Source organism: Aulonocara stuartgranti, assembly GCF_965226115.1.
Source record: "Aulonocara stuartgranti genome assembly, chromosome: 19".
Taxonomy (NCBI): Eukaryota; Metazoa; Chordata; class Actinopteri; order Cichliformes; family Cichlidae; genus Aulonocara; species Aulonocara stuartgranti.
Genome location: NC_138955.1, coordinates 16406724 through 16426536, shown reverse-complemented (window position 1 = coordinate 16426536; position 19813 = coordinate 16406724). Strand labels below are relative to the sequence as shown.

Here is a 19813-nt window from a genome sequence, read left to right as displayed (position 1 = left end):
ACTTCTGGATGTTTCACCTCCTCAGTTAAATAATTTAAAGTGTTCCAGCCATCATACGACCACAAGCCCTGATAGAAAGCAATGCCAATGGAGCTGATCCCTGCATTGGTTCCCTCAAATGAGTCCTCAAAGTTCTCAGTGCGGCCCTGGAAAAGCATCACAATGCCTCCCAGGATGATCACCACCAGGGCCACCACCTTCACTGCCATGGTGACCACCTGGATGCCTGTGGCCAAGCGGACGCTCAGACAGTTGATTATAGCCAGCACCAAGATTGATACAGCAGCCATTAACTTCACAGCCAGCTGTGGAGGAGTGCAGCCGCTGTAAAAGGGGGCCACAGCATATTCAGCAAAGATGAGAGCGACTCCTGTGCCACTAGCCGGCCTCATGACCATGATGAAGCTGAAGACGAACATGAAGGCCACCACTTTCCCTGCAGTCCGCAGTATGTAAATGTACTCAGCTCCAGACTCTGGTATGATAGTGCCCAGTTCAGCATAGCACAGACCCCCCAGCATGGCTATCAGTCCACAGCAGGACCATATAATGAAGCTGGCCCCTGGGCTCCCAATAGTGGAAAGGACGTACTGGGGAGAAATGAAGATCCCAGATCCAATCATGGTTCCACCAATGAAGGAAACTGCTCCTATGAGCCCCACTTCCCTCTGCAGATTGAGTCCATGTGTGTCATGTCCCATGGTCAGAAAGCTTTTGTCTTCTCTGAAGCAGCAGCGAAGAACAGACGTGCAGTTACAAAACGCTGCCTGTTGCCCAATAGGAGGAGTGCACAAAATTAAACTGCTATGAAATTTAAATGAGGCTACTTTTAAGCAGATTTTAAGAATGTCTGCTTGTCCAGAGTTGGTTTTTCTTAGATTTCACGTTAACGATGATTTATTTTAGGTTCTGCTCTATAAAACACAGTTGGAGAAACGAAAAATTCAAAATAGAGACTATTTTGAATATTTCCAGTCTCCTGGAAATGTCCCTGCAAGCCAAGTTGATTCTTCTGGTGTCCTCAATTCTTTCTCTGGTGTTTGTTCGTTTTATGTATACTTGTGTCTGGATCTACGTGACCTACATGAAGATTAAAAAAACCCCCTGTACTTTCAGTAAAAGATTAGACAGGGCCTCATCTGAGTGAAGAAAGTAACAGAGTATCTGCATAACAATGTTATCAGAGGAAAGCCATGACTTGACCTGGTTCTCCCTTGTGCCAGTTTAAGCAGTCCAACAGAATAACATAAAACTAAGTTGAATATTTACTTTCTTTAATGCTTTGCTAAACCATTTAGTTCTCCAAAGTTGAACTCTACTTTTAATTAAATAGGACTCGAGTCTAAAATAATAGAAAAAAACACCAAGCACCAAGTTGCAAAATGCAGTCAGTGGAAATGGGTTAATTATTATGAACTGGCATGAACAATAAGGACAATCACACTGAAGTTTTAACCATTTAAGATAAGGATAAATTAAGTTTGTCATAAGTTGAGGTATTTTTAAAGAATTCACCAAGTCTTTAAAAATATTAAATTCCTATTTAAACAGTCATATTATTATTGGTGCTGTCAGCGTTAATCTCGTTAAAATGACGTTAATGCCATAACTGCATTAACGCGGCAAATCTCCGTTACCGCCGTGCGCGTGGGGCTGCATGGTGTCAAACATTAACAAGCTAACTGCACTGATTTACAGAGTGTTATAGACATCCTGTGTTAGGACAAAGTCAATAAATTACCTGAAATACAAATTCAGAGTTAAGGAAGAAAATATAGCAGCATATAGGCATCTTTTACAGTAAAGAATCAAATCATTCTGGACAGGTTTTAAGCTGTATTTGAAAAATTTAGCATGAATAAATGCTACTATTTCAGGTCACTTCAGACCCTTTCAGCCTCACCTCTGGTTTGTTCAGCTCCTCAGTCACATAATTCAAGTTGCTCCAGCCACCGTAAGACCAGAGGCCTTGAAGTAAAGCCTTTCCCAGAGTGTTCAAAGAAAACTGAGTTCCTTGAAAAGCATTCTCAATGTTAAAATTTTCCTCGATCACAGTGCTGCTCTGTATCACTTCCACTAGCCCTCCAATTACAATGAAAGTGAGTGAAAACACTTTGGCCACCAAGAAGATCACCTGCACTCTCAGAGCAAATCGGACATTCAGGATGTTGGTAATGGCAACTACCAGAATACTAAAAGCTGCAAAGCATTTCACAGCCAGCTGAGGAGGTGGGCAGCCTGGGTAAAAGGGAGCCATGACATACTGTGCAATGGTCATTGATTTTGCTGCAATGCTGGAAGGTTTCAAAAGCAGGATGAAAGTGATTGCCGCAAAGAAGGCTGGGAATGAACCATAGATCCTCAGGATGTAAGTAAATTCCCCACCGGATTCAGGAATAATGGTCCCAAGCTCAGTGTAGGAGAGAGCTGCAAGCAAAGCTACAACACCTGAAAAAAACCAGATTAACATGCTGGCCCCAGGACTTCCCACATACGCCAGGACATACTGTGGGGACATGAAGATACCGGATCCAATCATGGTTCCAGAAACTATTGCGACACCACCAATCAATCCAATCTGCCTCTTCAGTTGCAGGCCTTCGTTTTTTGGGGTTTTGTCCGCCATGGTGAGAGAGAGCAGGGAGCACAAAACGACACGTCTACAGAGCAGACTGAGAAAGATCACAAAGAATTCAGATGCTACAAACTGCGTAGAAAAAGCTTTCAAAAGAAATCACGTGGTGTAAACTGTACTTGTTTTGCCTTCAATTAAATATTAACTCGTCAGCTTTCTAACTGTGGAAAAAGTGCTAACCACTGCACCAATGAGCCACCAGTTGGTTTGGATTATTATATCCTAAACCAATATCAGTTCTCAGGTTACTACAGTTTGTCCTGGCCTACTCATCTAAATCTGTAAGAAGATTAAAAAAAATGCACAATCATGAGTGGAGACGCACAGTGTTGGCATGCTTCATCTTTATTTTGACTTTCTATAAACTACTAATAGTAAATATTGAAAATCTCACTTCTGGATGTTTCACCTCCTCGGTTAAACAATTTAAAGTGTTCCAGCCATCATACGACCACAAGCCCTGATAGAAAGCAATGCCAATGGAGCTGATCCCTGCATTGGTTCCCTCAAATGAGTCCTCAAAGTTCTCAGTGCGGCCCTGGAAAAGCATCACAATGCCTCCCAGGATGATCACCACCAGGGCCACCACCTTCACTGCCATGGTGACCACCTGGATGCCTGTGGCCAAGCGGACGCTCAGACATTTGATTATAGCCAGCACCAAGATTGATACAGCAGCACGAACTTCACTGCCATCTGTGAAGGAGTGCAGCCGCTGTAAAAGGGGGCCACAGCATATTCAGCAAAGATGAGAGCGACTCCTGTGCCACTAGCCGGCCTCATGACCATGATGAAGCTGAAGACGAACATGAAGGCCACCACTTTCCCTGCAGTCCGCAGTATGTAAATGTACTCAGCTCCAGACTCTGGTATGATAGTGCCCAGTTCAGCATAGCACAGACCCCCCAGCATGGCTATCAGTCCACAGCAGGACCATATAATGAAGCTGGGGGGGGGGGGGGGGGGGGGGGGGCTGTAACTAACAAAGGGGTGAAGATTTTGCAGAGGGACACACCGGCCTCGTCTTCCCTTCTAGAAGTGCATGCTTAAATGAAGATGAATAAAGATGAATAAAGATTTTGTGAAATAACTACTGAGTTCCGGTGCCGTCTCTGGATGCCTCGACGAATAAAAGAACCGGGGTCAAACTGATTTCGCAACAGCTCCCAATAGTGGAAAGGACGTACTGGGGAGAAATGAAGATCCCAGATCCAATCATGGTTCCACCAATGAAGGAAACTGCTACTATGATCCCCACTTCCCTCTGCAGATTGAGTCCATGTGTATCATCTCCCATGTTCAGAAAGTTTTTGTCTTCCTAGAAGCAGCGGACAAGAACACCTGAAGCGTTGTTTGTTACATAAGAGGCGGAGCACACTTAATTATACAGCTACGAAATGAGGCTACTTTTAAGCAGATTTTAAGAATGTCTGCTTGTCCAGAGTTGGTTTTTTCTTAGGTTTCACGTTAACAATGATTTATTTTAGGTTCTGCTCTATAAAACACAGTTGGAGAAACGAAAAATTCAAAATAGAGACTGTTTTGAATATTTCTAGTCTACTGGAAATGTCCCCGCAAGCCAAGTTGATTCTTCTGGTGTCCTCAATTCTTTCTCTGGTGTTTGTTCATATTATGTATACTTGTGTCTGGATCTGAGTGAAGAAATGGACAGAGTATCTGCATAACAATGTTATCAGAGGAAAGCCATGACTTGACCTGGTTCTCCCTTGTGCCAGTTTAAGCAGTCCAACAGAATAACATAAAACTAAGTTGAATATTTACTTTCTTTAATGCTTTGCTAAACCATTTAGTTAAAAATGCTCTCCAAAGTTGAACTCTAACTCTAGTTGAACTTTAATTAAATAGGACTCGAATCTAAAATAATAGAAAAGAACACCAAGCACCAAGTTGCAAAATGCAGTCAGTGGAAATGGGTTAATTATTATGAACTGGCATGAACAATAAGAACAATCACACTGAAGTTTTAACCATTTAAGATAAGGATAAATTAAGTTTGTCATAATGTGATGCCTCAAAGGCATTTATGTTATTTATCTTTAATGTTTGCTTTAAAATAATTCTTTTGTATGTATTTAAGTTAAAAAGAACAGTAAAAAGAGTTAAAAATGTTAAGAAGGTTTAATTTTGAAGGTGAACTTGCTAATAACCTCACTTCCTGGTGGTTTACCTGGTGGTTTACCTGTATTGCTTCATTTCCTGTTTAATTCCTCTTCCTGGGGAGAGGGACATGCGGTCTTGCTCTGAGGCTTATCCACAGCCATCCACTTGGGAACATTGTTCAGGCAACGCTGTAAGTGTATATATTTCATGATGAAGGTGTTAAAAAGGCATAAATAGCGGTATTTGTTAAAAATTATATTTTGTTTGTGATTCATGGAGGTTGATTTGTACATGTTAAGAAAGGCAGTTTTGATGATCATTACTGTTGCTAAAGCTAACACGAAGGTGTAAGGTCACATTTTGAGTTATTTCGTGATGCAATATTTATGTAAACGATCATTTTTTCTATTCTGTATTTCTTTTCAACTACAGTTTTCACCGCTTGTCAAATGAAGATTCTGAGTAAAAAGTCAACTCTACTCGGACTCGTGTATTCATTGACAGAGGTTTAGCTTGGTGTTTGATCAGAGTTGCTACACTCTGCAACAGAACACTACAGTGAAAAGGCGGCACTCGATGGTCCTACGTGTTCGTGATGGCAGCAAGCAACAAGTCATCGGTATCAAATACCAGGAGCAACGTGACATCAGCATCATCTGCAAGTGCGGCTCGCGCCAGAGCTAAAGCAGAAGCTGCTAAGGTACGAGCATCATATGCTAGCCAGGAGGCTAAATTAAAATTGGAAAAGGCTGCTAGAGAAGCAGAAAGGAAAACTAGAGAAGCTCAAAATCAGTTGGAAGCCGCTAGAATTGATACAGAGCTGGAAGTGCTAACATTAAATCGTGAAGCAGATGCAGCCATCGCTGAAGCACAGGTGTTAGAAGATGTAGCAGAAATGCATGGAAATGTAGAAAATGTGAAATCTGAGTCAGAAGACAGGCTTAGATTGCACCGTACTAGTGAATATGTTTGCTCTCAAAATGATCAGAATCAGTCTACCTTCGCACCAGTATCTGTCCCACCTGTTAAATCTGTAGACCGTGCAGAATCACAAGACCGTTTCAGAACATGGCATCCACCTGTAAGCTTAGCGGAATTCCAACATAGCAATAGCAAGCCCAAGCCTGAAGTGGATAATGGGACGTATCCACCCACAACAAACCTGTCTAAACTGACCAGAGCTGAATTGAAGACCGACGTCGAAAGAACAAACCCTCGCACGTATATAGGTGCTCAATCACAAACACCCCGGCATATGCGTCCAGTGAGCGTGTCACAACCACCTGACCCTCTGGCACAATATTTGGCGCGACGTGATCTCGTTACGTCAGGACTGTACCAATTTGATGATAAGCCAGAGAATTTCCGTGCATGGCAGTCCTCATTCACTAATGCTGTGGCTGATGTTCAACTTACAGAAACACAAGAATTAGACCTCATGACCAAATGGTTAGGAAAAGAGTCTGGACAGCAAATAAGATGCATACACTCAGTGCATGTGAATAATGCTGGTTTGGCTCTGCGCAAGACATGGGAGAGGCTGAATGACTGCTATGGTGCTCCTGAGATGATCAAGCAGTCACTGTTTCAGAGACTTGACAGTTTTCCAAAAATTGCAGCCAAAGATCACATCAGATTACGTGAACTTGGGGATTTGCTTATGGAGATACAAGGCGCCAAGGAGGATGGATACCTCACTGGGCTGTCATATCTAGACACCTCCAGAGGTATTGGATCCATAGTAGACAAGCTCCCATATGGGCTCCAGGAGAAGTGGGTGTCATCTGGGTCGTGGTACAAAGAAGAGAATAACGGCTGCTTCCCTCCTTTTAGTTACTTTTGTAACTTTGTCTGTCATGAGGCAAAGAAGCGAAATGACCCCAGCTTTATTCGTCAAAGCAACGGCGCAAACCCCACAAAATCAGAAAGATTACCTATGAAGAGCTTTAACACCAACAAGTTTTATCGCAGTTCACAAAACAGATGTCTCTACAATCAACAACGACCCTAACAAGAACTGCGCATTGCACAATAAACCTCACCCACTTAAAAAATGCAGGACATTCAGAAACAAGTCCATCGATGACAGGAAGGCCTTTCTAAAACAGAAAGGAATATGCTTCAAGTGTTGTTCTTCAACTTCACATGTTGCCAAAGACTGCAAATCTTCCGTGAAATGCTTAGAGTGTGAAAGCATCTATCATGATGCAGCTATGCACCCTGGCCCACAACCTCAACTCACCAAGGCTCCTCCACCACCACAAGAGAACGGCGGGGAGGGAGAAGATGACTCTAATGTAACTGATGTTAGAACCAGCTGCACAGAGGTTTGTGGCCCCGGCCAGTGGGGTCGTTCTTGCTCTAAGATCTGCCTTGCAAAGGTCTACCCCAAACATTCAAAACACAAAGCCATTAAAGCTTATGTAATTCTGGACGACCAGAGCAATCGCTCATTAGCCAGGCCAGAGTTCTTTGAGCCGTTTGGTGTGGAGAACAAACCACTCTTATACCATCTCAGAACATGCTCCAGCGTCATCGAAACGTATGGCAGGAAGGCAGAAGGATTCCAGATAGAGTCGTTGAACGGCAACGTTCTCATACCTCTTCCACCACTCCTTGAGTGCCCAGAAATCCCTAACAATCGAGCTGAAATCCCAACACCAGGTGCAGTTTTGCATCATCCTCATCTCCACCATATAGCCAAACACATCCCTGATCTAGACCCAGAAGCAGAGATACTCCTGCTGCTCGGGAGAGACGTGCTTAGAGCACACAAGGTCAGGCAGCAAATTAACGGGCCACACAATGCTCCCTTTGCACAACGTCTCGATCTAGGCTGGGTGGTGATAGGGGAGGTGTGCCTAGTTAATGTGCATAAGCCAACAGTTGACACATTCAAGACCCATGTGCTAGACAGCGGTCGCCATTCCATATTTCAGCCCTGTGCAAGTTTCATGCAGGTCAAAGAAACACAGCCAAGCTTCAACAAGTCTAACAAAATGCCAGAGAGGATGCTAGGACACACAGTGTTTAACCAATCTGAACATGATAACAAACCTGCCCCATCAATAGAAGACATCCTCTTCCTAGAGATCATGGATACAAATGTCTACAGAGATGACACTGGTAGTTGGGTTGCTCCATTGCCGTTCAAAGAACCACGGCAACGTTTGCCAAATAATAAAGACCATGCGGTTAAGAGGTTTGAATCCTTGCAACGCCAATTCAGGAAGAAACCCGAGATGCAGAAGCAATATGTGGCATTCATGGAGAAGATCATTGCCAACGGTCGCGCAGAGGTGGCACCACCCTTGAGGGAAGATGAAGAGTGCTGGTTTCTTCCATCATTCGGGGTATACCACCTACAAAAGCCCAACCAAATCAGGGTGGTTTTTGATTCCAGCGCTCAGTACTGCGGGGTCTCCCTCAATGACGTGCTTCTGACTGGTCCCGACCTCAACAATTCTCTCTTGGGTGTCCTTCTACGCTTTTGAAGGGAGAGAGTAGCTATCCTCGCCGACATCCAACAAATGTTTCACTGCTTTTTGGTCCATGAAAGGCACCGCAACTTCCTCTGGTTTTTGTGGTATGAGGACAACGACCTCACCAAGGCAGTTATTGACTATCGCATGAGGGTTCATGTCTTTGGCAACTCACCATCTCCGGCTGTGGCCATCTATGGTCTGCGAAGAGCCATTGCTGAAGGTGCCCAGAAGTACGGTGCCGACACAGTGAAATTTGTGGAAAGGCACTTTTACGTGGATGATGGCTTGGTGTCTCTCCCATCTGAAGCAGAAGCAATCAACCTTCTCCAACGGACTCAGGCTTCACTTGCTGAATCAAGCCTCCGCTTGCACAAGTTTGTGTCGAACAGTCCAGCAGTCACTGGAGCTTTCCCGCCAGAAGATTGTGTCCCGCTCATCAAGGATCTGGATTTGAGCGGAGAGACAGCATCCATGCAGCGCAGCCTGGGTTTGCTTTGGGAGATCAGAAAAGACACATTCACATTGTCTGCATCAACTATTATCAAACCTTTCACCCGACGTGGAGTCCTCTCTACCGTCAATAGTGTTTTTGATCCAATGGGTATGCTGGCACCCGTCACAATCCAGGGACGAGCTCTTCTTAGGGAACTTAGTTCGGAACTGACTGACTGGGATGCACCTCTCCCAGAAGACAAGCTGAAGAAATGGGAAACCTGGAGAGATTCTCTTCGAGTCCTAAAGGAGCTTCATGTGCCACGTGCATACACATCAACCTCGCTCACCAAAGCTGTGCGCACAGAGTTGTTTGTATTCTCAGATGCCTCAACTATGGCCATTGGGGCTATCGCTTACTTGAGAGCCATCCAGGAGGATGGAAAAGTGGAAGTAGGATTTATTATGGGCAAAGCCAAATTAGCACCCCAGTCTGAACCAACAATCCCGAGGCTCGAACTCTGCGCTGCTGTCCTTGCAGTAGAAATGGCGGATCTCATCCGGGAGGAGCTGGATCTGAAATTGGATGCTGTCAGGTTCTACACGGACAGTAAGGTGGTACTCGGGTACATTTGTAACACGACAAAACGCTTCTACACATATGTCCATAACAGAGTCCAACGTATCCGACGATCTACCAGACCAGAACAATGGCATTATGTGTGCACGGAACCAAACCCTGCGGACCATGCATCCAGATCTTTGCCTGCATCCCATCTGACACAGAGTTCTTGGTTCACCGGACCTTCATTCCTGCATCAGTTATCTGCAGAAACAACACAAACCAGTGAGACGTTTGAGCTCATCGACCCGGGAAATGACTCAGAGATTCGACCACAGGTACGCACCTACACTACTCATCTGAAGGAACCTGTACTTACCCCTGATTGCTTTCGCCGTTTCTCCACCTTTACCTCTCTACTGCGAGCAGTGGCTTTCCTTATCCATGTGGCAAGATCTCACAAACATTCAAACCAAAACAGCAGGTGTACAGGATGGCACACATGTCGCTTACCTCGTACTGTGGATGAAATAGCTCAAGTAAAACATGTCATTCTGCAAGCAGCACAAATGCCAGCCTTTGCCAAGGAACTGTCAGCCCTCCAAGCAAACAAAGTGGTGGCCACAAACAGCCCGTTGCATAAACTCAGTCCAACTTTGGAGAGTAGTCTCATCTGCGTTGGAGGCAGACTGAAACATTCTCAACTAACGTGTGAAGAAAAGAACCCAGTAATCCTACCCAAGGACAGCTACGTTTCCTTACTGCTCGTACGACATCACCATGAGCAGGTGAGACATCAGGGTCGACATCTCACAGAAGGTGCAGTAAGGGCAGCTGGACTGTGGATTTTGGGTGGGAAGCGACTAATCAATTCAGTCCTACACAAATGCGTAATCTGCCGGAAGCTGCGTGGGAGACCGGAAGAACAACGTATGGCTGACTTACTGCCGGAACGTCTCAAGGTTTGCCCTCCCTTCACATACGTGGGGCTTGACGTCTTTGGACCTTGGTCTGTTGTAACCAGACGCACCAGAGGAGGGCAGGCAGAGAGCAAACGGTGGGCCATGATGTTTAGTTGTTTGAGTTCAAGGGCCGTCCACATTGAGCTGATTGAGTCTATGGACACATCTAGCTGTATAAATGCTCTCAGGCGGTTCTTCGCTCTCAGAGGCCCTGCAAAAGGACTTCAGTCTGATTGTGGGACCAACTTCATTGGAGCTAGCAAGGAGTTGGAGATGGATAATACTGTACAGGGGTACCTCAGCAAGCAAGGATGTAGCTGGAACTTCAGACCTCCACATGCTTCCCACATGGGAGGCTCATGGGAACGGATGATAGTTCCCAAGATAGTTCTATATTGTGTATTTTGTTGTACAGTTATTTTATTTTCAACTTTAATTTATATATTTTATCTTATTCTCCCAGTTAAATTTACCCTTCATTCTAATTTGTGTTGTACAGTTATTTCATTTTTAACCTTAATTTATATTTTATTCCTTCCTAGTTAAATTTACCCTTTTTAATTTTTCATATTTATTTCCTATCTTATTCATAGCCTTTTCCTTTTTTGTTTTCTTTAGGTCACGAGCAGTTGTCCAAGCATTTCACTACATATCGTACTGTGTATGACTGTGTACGTGACAAATAAAATTTGAATTTGAATTTGAATTTGGATGATTGGTGTTGCCAGGAGAATCCTTGATTCAATGCTCTTGCAGCAAAAGAGTCGCCTGACCCATGAAGTGCTGTCAACGCTAATGGCAGAAATTACAGCCATCATCAATGCACGTCCACTCCTACCTGTGTCTACAGACCCACACCAACCTTTCATTCTTTCACCAGCCATGCTCCTCACACAGAAATCAGGAGTTCCACCTCCTCCAGGAGATTTCACAGAGAAGGACCTCTTCACAAAACAATGGAGGCAAGTTCAAGCACTCGCGAACCAGTTTTGGGCCCGTTGGAGCAAAGAATACTTACCAACCTTACAACAAAGACAAAAATGGACAGTGACACGCAGAAACCTTCAAGTTGGGGATCTGGTCCTCCTCAGGGACAAGCAGACCATCCGCAACTACTGGCCCATGGCCATAGTCACAGCAACCTTTCCTGGGAAGGATGGACATGTGAGAAAGGTTGAAGTAAAAACGACCGACCAAGGTGACACAAGAACCTTCCTTAGGCCAGTTGCAGAAGTAGTTCTTCTTCTGCCTAAGGAATGATTTAAGGACTGTTGTTTGGACTCATTCAAGTTCATAGTGGCCTCACATAGGCCAGGCGGGGAGTGTGATGCCTCAAAGGCATTTATGTTATTTATCTTTAATGTTTGCTTTAAAATAATTCTTTTGTATGTATTTAAGTTAAAAAGAACAGTAAAAAGAGTTAAAAATGTTAAGAAGGTTTAATTTTGAAGGTGAACTTGCTAATAACCTCATTTCCTGTTTAATTCCTCTTCCTGGGGAGAGGGACATGCGGTCTTGCTCTGAGGCTTATCCACAGCCATCCACTTGGGAACATTGTTCAGGCAACGCCGTAAGTGTATATATTTCATGATGAAGATGTTAAAAAGGCATAAATAGCGGTATTTGTTAAAAATTATATTTTGTTTGTGATTCATGGAGGTTAATTTGTACATGTTAAAAAAGGCAGTTTTGATGATCATTACTGTTGCTAAAGCTAACACGAAGGTGTAAGGTCACATTTTGAGTTATTTCGTGATGCAATATTTATGTAAACGATCATTTTTTCTATTCTGTATTTCTTTTCAACTACAGTTTTTACCGCTTGTCAAATGAAGATTCTGAGTAAAAAGTCAACTCTACTCGGACTCGTGTATTCATTGACAGAGGTTTAGCTTGGTGTTTGATCAGAGTTGCTACATTCTGCAACAGAACACTACACATAAGTTGAGGTATTTTTAAAGAATTTACCAAGTCTTTAAAAATATTAAATTCCTATTTAAACAGTCATATTATTATTGGTGCTGTCAGCGTTAATCTCGTTAAAATGACGTTAATGCCATAACTGCATTAACGCGGCAAATCTCCGTTACCGCCGTGTGCGTGGGGCTGCATGGTGTCAAACATTAACAAGCTAACTGCACTGATTTACAGAGTGTTATAGACATCCTGTGTTAGGACAAAGTCAATAAATTACCTGAAATACAAATTCAGAGTTAAGGAAGAAAATATAGCAGCATATAGGCATCTTTTACAGTAAAGAATCAAATCATTCTGGACAGGTTTTAAGCTGTATTTGAAAAATTTAGCATGAATAAATGCTACTATTTCAGGTCACTTCAGACCCTTTCAGCCTCACCTCTGGTTTGTTCAGCTCCTCAGTCACATAATTCAAGTTGCTCCAGCCAGAGTAAGACCAGAGGCCTTGAAGTAAAGCCTTTCCCAGAGTGTTCAAAGAAAACTGAGTTCCTTGAAAAGCATTCTCAATGTTAAAATTTTCCTCGATCACAGTGCTGCTCTGTATCACTTCCACTAGCCCTCCAATTACAATGAAAGTGAGTGAAAACACTTTGGCCACCAAGAAGATCACCTGCACTCTCAGAGCAAATCGGACATTCAGGATGTTGATAATGGCAACTACCAGAATACTAAAAGCTGCAAAGCATTTCACAGCCAGCTGAGGAGGTGGGCAGCCTGGGTAAAAGGGAGCCATGACATACTGTGCAATGGTCATTGACATTGCTGCAATGCTGGAAGGTTTCAAAAGCAGGATGAAAGTGATTGCCGCAAAGAAGGCTGGGAATGAACCATAGATCCTCAGGATGTAAGTAAATTCCCCACCGGATTCAGGAATAATGGTCCCAAGCTCAGTGTAGGAGAGAGCTGCAAGCAAAGCTACAACACCTGAAAAAAACCAGATTAACATGCTGGCCCCAGGACTTCCCACATACGCCAGGACATACTGTGGGGACATGAAGATACCAGATCCAATCATGGTTCCAGAAACTATTGCTACTCCACCAATCAATCCAATCTGCCTCTTCAATTGCAGGCCTTCGTTTTTTGGGGTTTTGTCCGCCATGGTGAGAGAGAGCAGGGAGCACAAAACGACACGTCTACAGAGCAGACTGAGAAAGATCACAAAGAATTCAGATGCTACAAACTGCGTAGAAAAAGCTTTCAAAAGAAATCACGTGGTGTAAACTGTACTTGTTTTGCCTTCAATTAAATATTAACTCTTCAGTTTTCTAACTGTGGAAAAAGTGCTAACCACTGCACCAATGAGCCACCAGTTGGTTTGGATTATTATATCCTAAACCAATATCAGTTCTCAGGTTACTACAGTTTGTCCTGGCCTACTCATCTAAATCTGTAAGAAGATAAAAAAAAAAGCACAATCATGAGTGAAGACGCACAGTGTTGGCATGCTTCATCTTTATTTTGACTTTCTATAAACTACTAATAGTAAATATTGAAATTCTTACTTCTGGATGTTTCACCTCCTCAGTTAAACAATTTAAAGTGTTCCAGCCATCATACGACCACAAGCCCTGATAGAAAGCAATGCCAATGGAGCTGACCCCTGCATTGGTTCCCTCAAATGAGTCCTCAAAGTTCTCAGTGCGGCCCTGGAAAAGCATCACAATGCCTCCCAGGATGATCACCACCAGGGCCACCACCTTCACTGCCATGGTGACCACCTGGATGCCTGTGGCCAAGCGGACGCTCAGACAGTTGATTATAGCCAGCACCAAGATTGATACAGCAGCCATTAACTTCACAGCCAGCTGTGGAGGAGTGCAGCCGCTGTAAAAGGGGGCCACAGCATATTCAGCAAAGATGAGAGCGACTCCTGTGCCACTAGCCGGCCTCATGACCATGATGAAGCTGAAGACGAACATGAAGGCCACCACTTTCCCTGCAGTCCGCAGTATGTAAATGTACTCAGCTCCAGACTCTGGTATGATAGTGCCCAGTTCAGCATAGCACAGACCCCCCAGCATGGCTATCAGTCCACAGCAGGACCATATAATGAAGCTGGCCCCTGGGCTCCCAATAGTGGAAAGGACGTACTGGGGAGAAATGAAGATCCCAGATCCAATCATGGTTCCACCAATGAAGGAAACTGCTCCTATGAGCCCCACTTCCCTCTGCAGATTGAGTCCATGTGTGTCATGTCCCATGGTCAGAAAGCTTTTGTCTTCCTAGAAGCAGCAGCGAAGAACAGACGTGCAGTTACAAAACGCTGCCTGTTGCCCAATAGGAGGAGTGCACAAAATTAAACTGCTATGAAATTAAAATGAGGCTACTTTTAAGCAGATTTTAAGAATGTCTGCTTGTCCAGAGTTGGTTTTTTCTTAGATTTCACGTTAACAATGATTTATTTTAGGTTCTGCTCTATAAAACACAGTTGGAGAAACGAAAAATTCAAAATAGAGACTATTTTGAATATTTCCAGTCTACTGGAAATGTCCCTGCAAGCCAAGTTGATTCTTCTGGTGTCCTCAATTCTTTCTCTGGTGTTTGTTCGTTTTATGTATACTTGTGTCTGGATCTACGTGACCTACATGAAGATAAAAAACAAACAAAAAAACACTGAACTTCCAGTAAAAGATTAGACAGGGCCTCATCTGAGTGAAGAAAGTAACAGAGTATCTGCATAACAATGTTATCAGAGGAAGGACGTGACTTGACCTGGTTCTCCCTTGTGCCAGTTTAAGCAGTCCAACAGAATAACATAAAACTAAGTTGAATATTTACTTTCTTTAATACTTTGCTAAACCATTTAGTTGTATGGATGTAAGTCCCAAAAAAATGAATTTTGGAGCTGAATCTGAATGATGGAAGTGAAACTGAAATTATTCGAGAGCTACACTTTTAAAGGATAAAATACAGTTTCAAAGTAAATGAATTCATTTTCAAAATATAAAATTCAATTTCAATTTAGTGACGATAATTTTCAAAACTGTACATTGAATTTCAAATTAGACTGATTCAAATTCAGTTTTAAAAAGCATTTATTCAAGTTACAATTCAGGTTCAGTTTCTGATGGCACAAAGTTCTGCCCATACTCTTCTTTTAATTAAATTGGACTCCAGTATGATACAATAGAAAAGAACACCAAGCACCAAGCTGCAAAAAGCAGTCAGTGGAAATGGGTTAATTATTATGAACCGGCGTGAACAAAAAGGGACGATCACACTGAAGTTTCAGTCATTTAAGATAAGGATAAATTAAGTTTGTCATAAGTTGAGAAATTCTTTAAAAATATTAAATTCCTATTTAAACAGTAATATTATTATATAAAATGCTGTAAGGAGCTGCAACTAAAAACAAAGTATATGTTCTGGAAAAGCTGGAGATACAGAAAAATGTTGGTCAAAATGCTTCTTGTTGTCAAAATATATTCTGATACTTGATCCTCATATATTATATTCACCAAACATCTTTATATACAGTCTTTGAGATCTAGGAGTCACACCTCATTGGAGTTAGGACTGAAATGATAGCAAAGCAAACATACTCTACTCTCGTGTACATTTATTATCGCCATACAACACCTCAGACACTTTGATCACTGATTTACAGAGTGTTATATACATCCTGTGTTAGGACAAAGTCAATAAATTACCTGAGGTACAAATTCAGAGTTAAGGAAGAAAATATAGCAGCATATAGGCATCTTTTGCACTAATGCATCAAATCATTCTTGACAGGTTTTAAGCTGTATTTAAAAAAAAATTAGCATGAATAAATGCTACTATTTCAGGTCATTTCTGACCCTTTCAGCCTCACCTCTGGTTTGTTCAGCTCCTCAGTCACATAGTTTAAGTTGTACCAGCCAGCGTAAGACCAGAGGCCTTGATAGAAAGCCATTCCCAGAGTGCCCACAGAATACTCTGTGCCTTGAAAAGCATTCTCAACATTAAAAATTTCCTCGATCACAGTGCTGCTCTGTATGACTTTCACTAGCCCTCCAATTACAATGAAAGTGAGTGAAAACACTTGGGCCACCAAGAAGATCACCTGCACTCTCAGAGCAAATCGGACATTCAGGATGTTGGTAATGGCAACTACCAGAATACTAAAAGCTGCAAAGCATTTCACAGCCAGCTGAGGAGGTGGGCAGCCTGGGTAAAAGGGAGCCATGACATACTGTGCAATGGTCATTGACATTGCTGCAATGCTGGAAGGTTTCAAAAGCAGGATGAAAGTGATTGCCGCAAAGAAGGCTGGGAATGAACCATAGATCCTCAGGATGTAAGTAAATTCCCCACCGGATTCAGGAATAATGGTCCCAAGCTCAGTGTAGGAGAGAGCTGCAAGCAAAGCTACAACACCTGAAAAAAACCAGATTAACATGCTGGCCCCAGGACTTCCCACATACGCCAGGACATACTGTGGGGACATGAAGATACCGGATCCAATCATGGTTCCAGAAACTATTGCTACTCCACCAATCAATCCAATTTCCCTCTTCAGTTGCAGGCCTTCGTTTTTTGGGGTTTTGTCCACCATGTTGAGAGAGAGCAGGGAGCACAAAACGACACGTCTACAGAGCAGACTGAGAAAGATCACAAAGAATTCAGATGCTACAAACTGCGTAGAAAAAACTTTCAGTGTTATCAAGGGATTGATAACAGGGCAGCTGTGGCTACAACTGTAGCTGCCTCCACCAGTGTATGAATGTGAGAGTGAATGAATAGTGGTATTGTAAAGCGCTTTGGGTGCCTTGAAAAGCGCTATATAAATCCAATCCATTATTATTAAAACCTAGTCGTTACCCTCATTTAAATATTAACTCTACCTTTTTTTTTTTTTGCTCTATAGCAAAAGTGCTAACCACTGAACCAAAGGGCCAACAGGCTTGGGTTATCATATCTAAAAGTAATATCAGTTTTCTTGTTACTTTGTCCAGTCCACTCATCACTCATAACAAGATAAATTATATACAATCCTGACTAAAAAGCCAAAGTCTTGGATCGATTTGTCTCCTTTTTTTGTATAATATTAAACACAAACAGTAAATGTTCAAATTCTGACTTTTTTGATGTCTTAAGAACATTTTACCTGTCATCCCTGAGGCTTCTAACGTTCTAAAAACAAAAGGTGAAGAGTTCCAGGTATTTAAACCACAGTTGTTGATCTACTATTAATCATGTGTGTCATCACATGAACCATATTGTTAAAAAAAAGTACCAGTTTTTGAAGCTCTTAAGACTACCATGACTTAGATTACTGCAAACCCACGCAGACTTACTTCTGGATGTTTCACCTCCTCAGTTAAATAATTTAAAGTGTTCCAGCCATCATACGACCACAAGCCCTGATAGAAAGCAATGCCAATGGAGCTGATCCCTGCATTGGTTCCCTCAAATGAGTCCTCAAAGTTCTCAGTGCGGCCCTGGAAAAGCATCACAATGCCTCCCAGGATGATCACCACCAGGGCCACCACCTTCACTGCCATGGTGACCACCTGGATGCCTGTGGCCAAGCGGACGCTCAGACAGTTGATTATAGCCAGCACCAAGATTGATACAGCAGCCATTAACTTCACAGCCAGCTGTGGAGGAGTGCAGCCGCTGTAAAAGGGGGCCACAGCATATTCAGCAAAGATGAGAGCGACTCCTGTGCCACTAGCCGGCCTCATGACCATGATGAAGCTGAAGACGAACATGAAGGCCACCACTTTCCCTGCAGTCCGCAGTATGTAAATGTACTCAGCTCCAGACTCTGGTATGATAGTGCCCAGTTCAGCATAGCACAGACCCCCCAGCATGGCTATCAGTCCACAGCAGGACCATATAATGAAGCTGGCCCCTGGGCTCCCAATAGTGGAAAGGACGTACTGGGGAGAAATGAAGATCCCAGATCCAATCATGGTTCCACCAATGAAGGAAACTGCTCCTATGAGCCCCACTTCCCTCTGCAGATTGAGTCCATGTGTGTCATGTCCCATGGTCAGAAAGCTTTTGTCTTCCTAGAAGCAGCGGACAAGAAGACCTGTAGCTGTAAAGTGTTGTCTTTTACATAAGAGGCGGAGCACACTTAATTATACAGCTACGAAAGTAAGGCGAGGCTATCATCAGCATGGCTGTTTAAAGTTCTTCTTTTCTCTTAGGTTTCACGTAAGCAGTAATTTATTTTAGGTTTTTTATAAAACACTGACAGGGAAGTAAAGCATTAAAAATATACATGTTTTAAATCATTTCAGTCTTGCTTTTCTACAGTAAAAGTCCCTGCAAACCGAATGCATTCTACTAGTGTCCTCAAAGTCAGAGAAAGACTGTCTTCAGTCCTCAATATAATGTTTTCTTGTGTCTGGACCTACATGAATAGTTTGGAGAGCTGTACTGGCAGCAGAAAAATACCTAATCTGAGAGAAGACATGAACATCTGCTTAACAATGTTAACAATGTTATCATAGAAAGGACATGGCCAAGTAAAGACACCAAGTTATTCTTTGCCTCACAGCTCAGTCTGTCCTCAGTGTACTTTCAGAACTGATAAAACCTGGTCAATAAAAAGCAGAGTGCACATTTAACGATTAGATTAGATTAGATTAGATAGAACTTTATTAATCCCTCGGGTGGGTTCCTCTGGGAAATTCGATTTCCAAAAAAGCACAGCACCGACAGAAGTTACAGAGTTACAGAATATTATATATATATATATATATATATATATATATATATATATATATATATATATATATATATATATATATATATATATATATATATATATATAATACACACACACACATATATATATATATAAATACAGAGACAATATAAATAAAATATACGAAGGGGATAAATAGAATAAATAGGAATAAAAAATAAAAATACAAGTGAATTGCACATTTCAAGTATTGAGTCTATTGCACCGTTGACTATTTACAAAAGTATTGCACAAAAGGTATTGCACAGTGAGGTGAAGAGGCACTACAGCTTAGTTGTTCCCCCCTCCTTTGTCCTCCTGTTTCCCCTCCCTCTCCCCTCCAGGGAGGAGTTAAACAGTTTGATGGCGTGTGGGACAAAGGAGTTTTTAAGTCTGTTAGTTCTTGTCTTTGGGAGAAGCAACCTGTCACTGAACAGACTCTTCTGGTTGTTTATGGCCGTGTGCAGAGGATGTCTGGCATTGTCCATAATGTCCATCAGTTTCTTTAATGTCCTTTTCTCTGCCACTGTCACCACTCTGTGTTTTTTCTCTCATTACTCAACTACTTAAACATAAGCTTTTCAAAATAAAACAACTTATAAATAAAATACAGGCGGTCGGTATCACCATCTGTATATGAAGAAATGACTTCAATGTTCAGTTCTGAATTATAGGTGTTTAATTCACGTGTTTTACCTAGCTCCGCGTTATTAGGGCAGGGATAGCTCAGTAGGTAGCTTGGTGGCCCCATGATCGGAAGGTCGGGGGTTCAACTCCGCTGAACGGCTACCCTGAGGTACCCCTGAGCAAGGTACCGTCCCTACACACTGCTCCCCAGGCGCTGCATTGGTGGCTGCCCACTGCTTCACTGGGTGAATGGGTTAAATGCAGAGGAACTATTTCCCTATGGGGACTAACACATACACACATTAGTTATAGTTTCAAAAATATTTT

The 19813-nt window shown here is 42.6% G+C and overlaps 4 protein-coding genes across 8 annotated transcripts in view; 1 reads left to right on the top strand and 3 right to left on the bottom strand.

The window, feature by feature from the left end:
* The window catches only part of LOC309696056 (b(0,+)-type amino acid transporter 1-like), a 30348-nt gene that overhangs the window by 6217 nt on the left and 4318 nt on the right, over positions 1-19813 (bottom strand). The window contains exon 1 of one of the 5 annotated variants that reach the window (XM_082517137.1): positions 17457-18445. The exons of 1 other annotated variant lie outside the window; for it this stretch is intronic. In XM_082517137.1, coding sequence (XP_082373263.1) covers positions 17457-18155 — 699 coding nt within the window. In that variant the 5' untranslated portion in view covers positions 18156-18445. 3 more of the 5 variants (XM_082517138.1, XM_082517134.1, XM_082517136.1) reach the window with 3 other exon arrangements.
* LOC309696213 (uncharacterized protein) lies at positions 3856-6767 on the top strand (the record flags this gene model as incomplete). The annotated part of the gene is made up of 2 exons (XM_082517371.1): positions 3856-4946; positions 5189-6767. Exon 2 carries the CDS (start codon positions 5352-5354, stop codon positions 6765-6767), a length of 1416 nt encoding a protein of 471 aa, XP_082373497.1. The 5' UTR covers positions 3856-4946; positions 5189-5351.
* LOC309696069 (b(0,+)-type amino acid transporter 1-like) lies at positions 12190-13670 on the bottom strand. Its single transcript, XM_082517161.1, has one exon. The coding sequence runs from the start codon at positions 13274-13276 to the stop codon at positions 12524-12526; it is 753 nt and encodes a 250-aa protein (XP_082373287.1). The 5' UTR covers positions 13277-13670; the 3' UTR covers positions 12190-12523.
* LOC309696068 (b(0,+)-type amino acid transporter 1-like) lies at positions 14735-16781 on the bottom strand. The gene is made up of 2 exons (XM_082517160.1): positions 15992-16781; positions 14735-14758 (listed from the first exon to the last, which is right to left on the bottom strand). The coding sequence occupies exons 1-2, from the start codon at positions 16712-16714 to the stop codon at positions 14750-14752; spliced, it is 732 nt and encodes a 243-aa protein (XP_082373286.1). The 5' UTR covers positions 16715-16781; the 3' UTR covers positions 14735-14749.

What these genes read in the sequence shown, in the direction of transcription:
- LOC309696068 (XM_082517160.1), bottom strand. Translation starts at nt 16,714, where the DNA reads ATGGTGGACAAAACCCCAAAAAACGAAGGCCTGCAACTGAAGAGGGAA.
- LOC309696069 (XM_082517161.1), bottom strand. Translation starts at nt 13,276, where the DNA reads ATGGCGGACAAAACCCCAAAAAACGAAGGCCTGCAATTGAAGAGGCAG.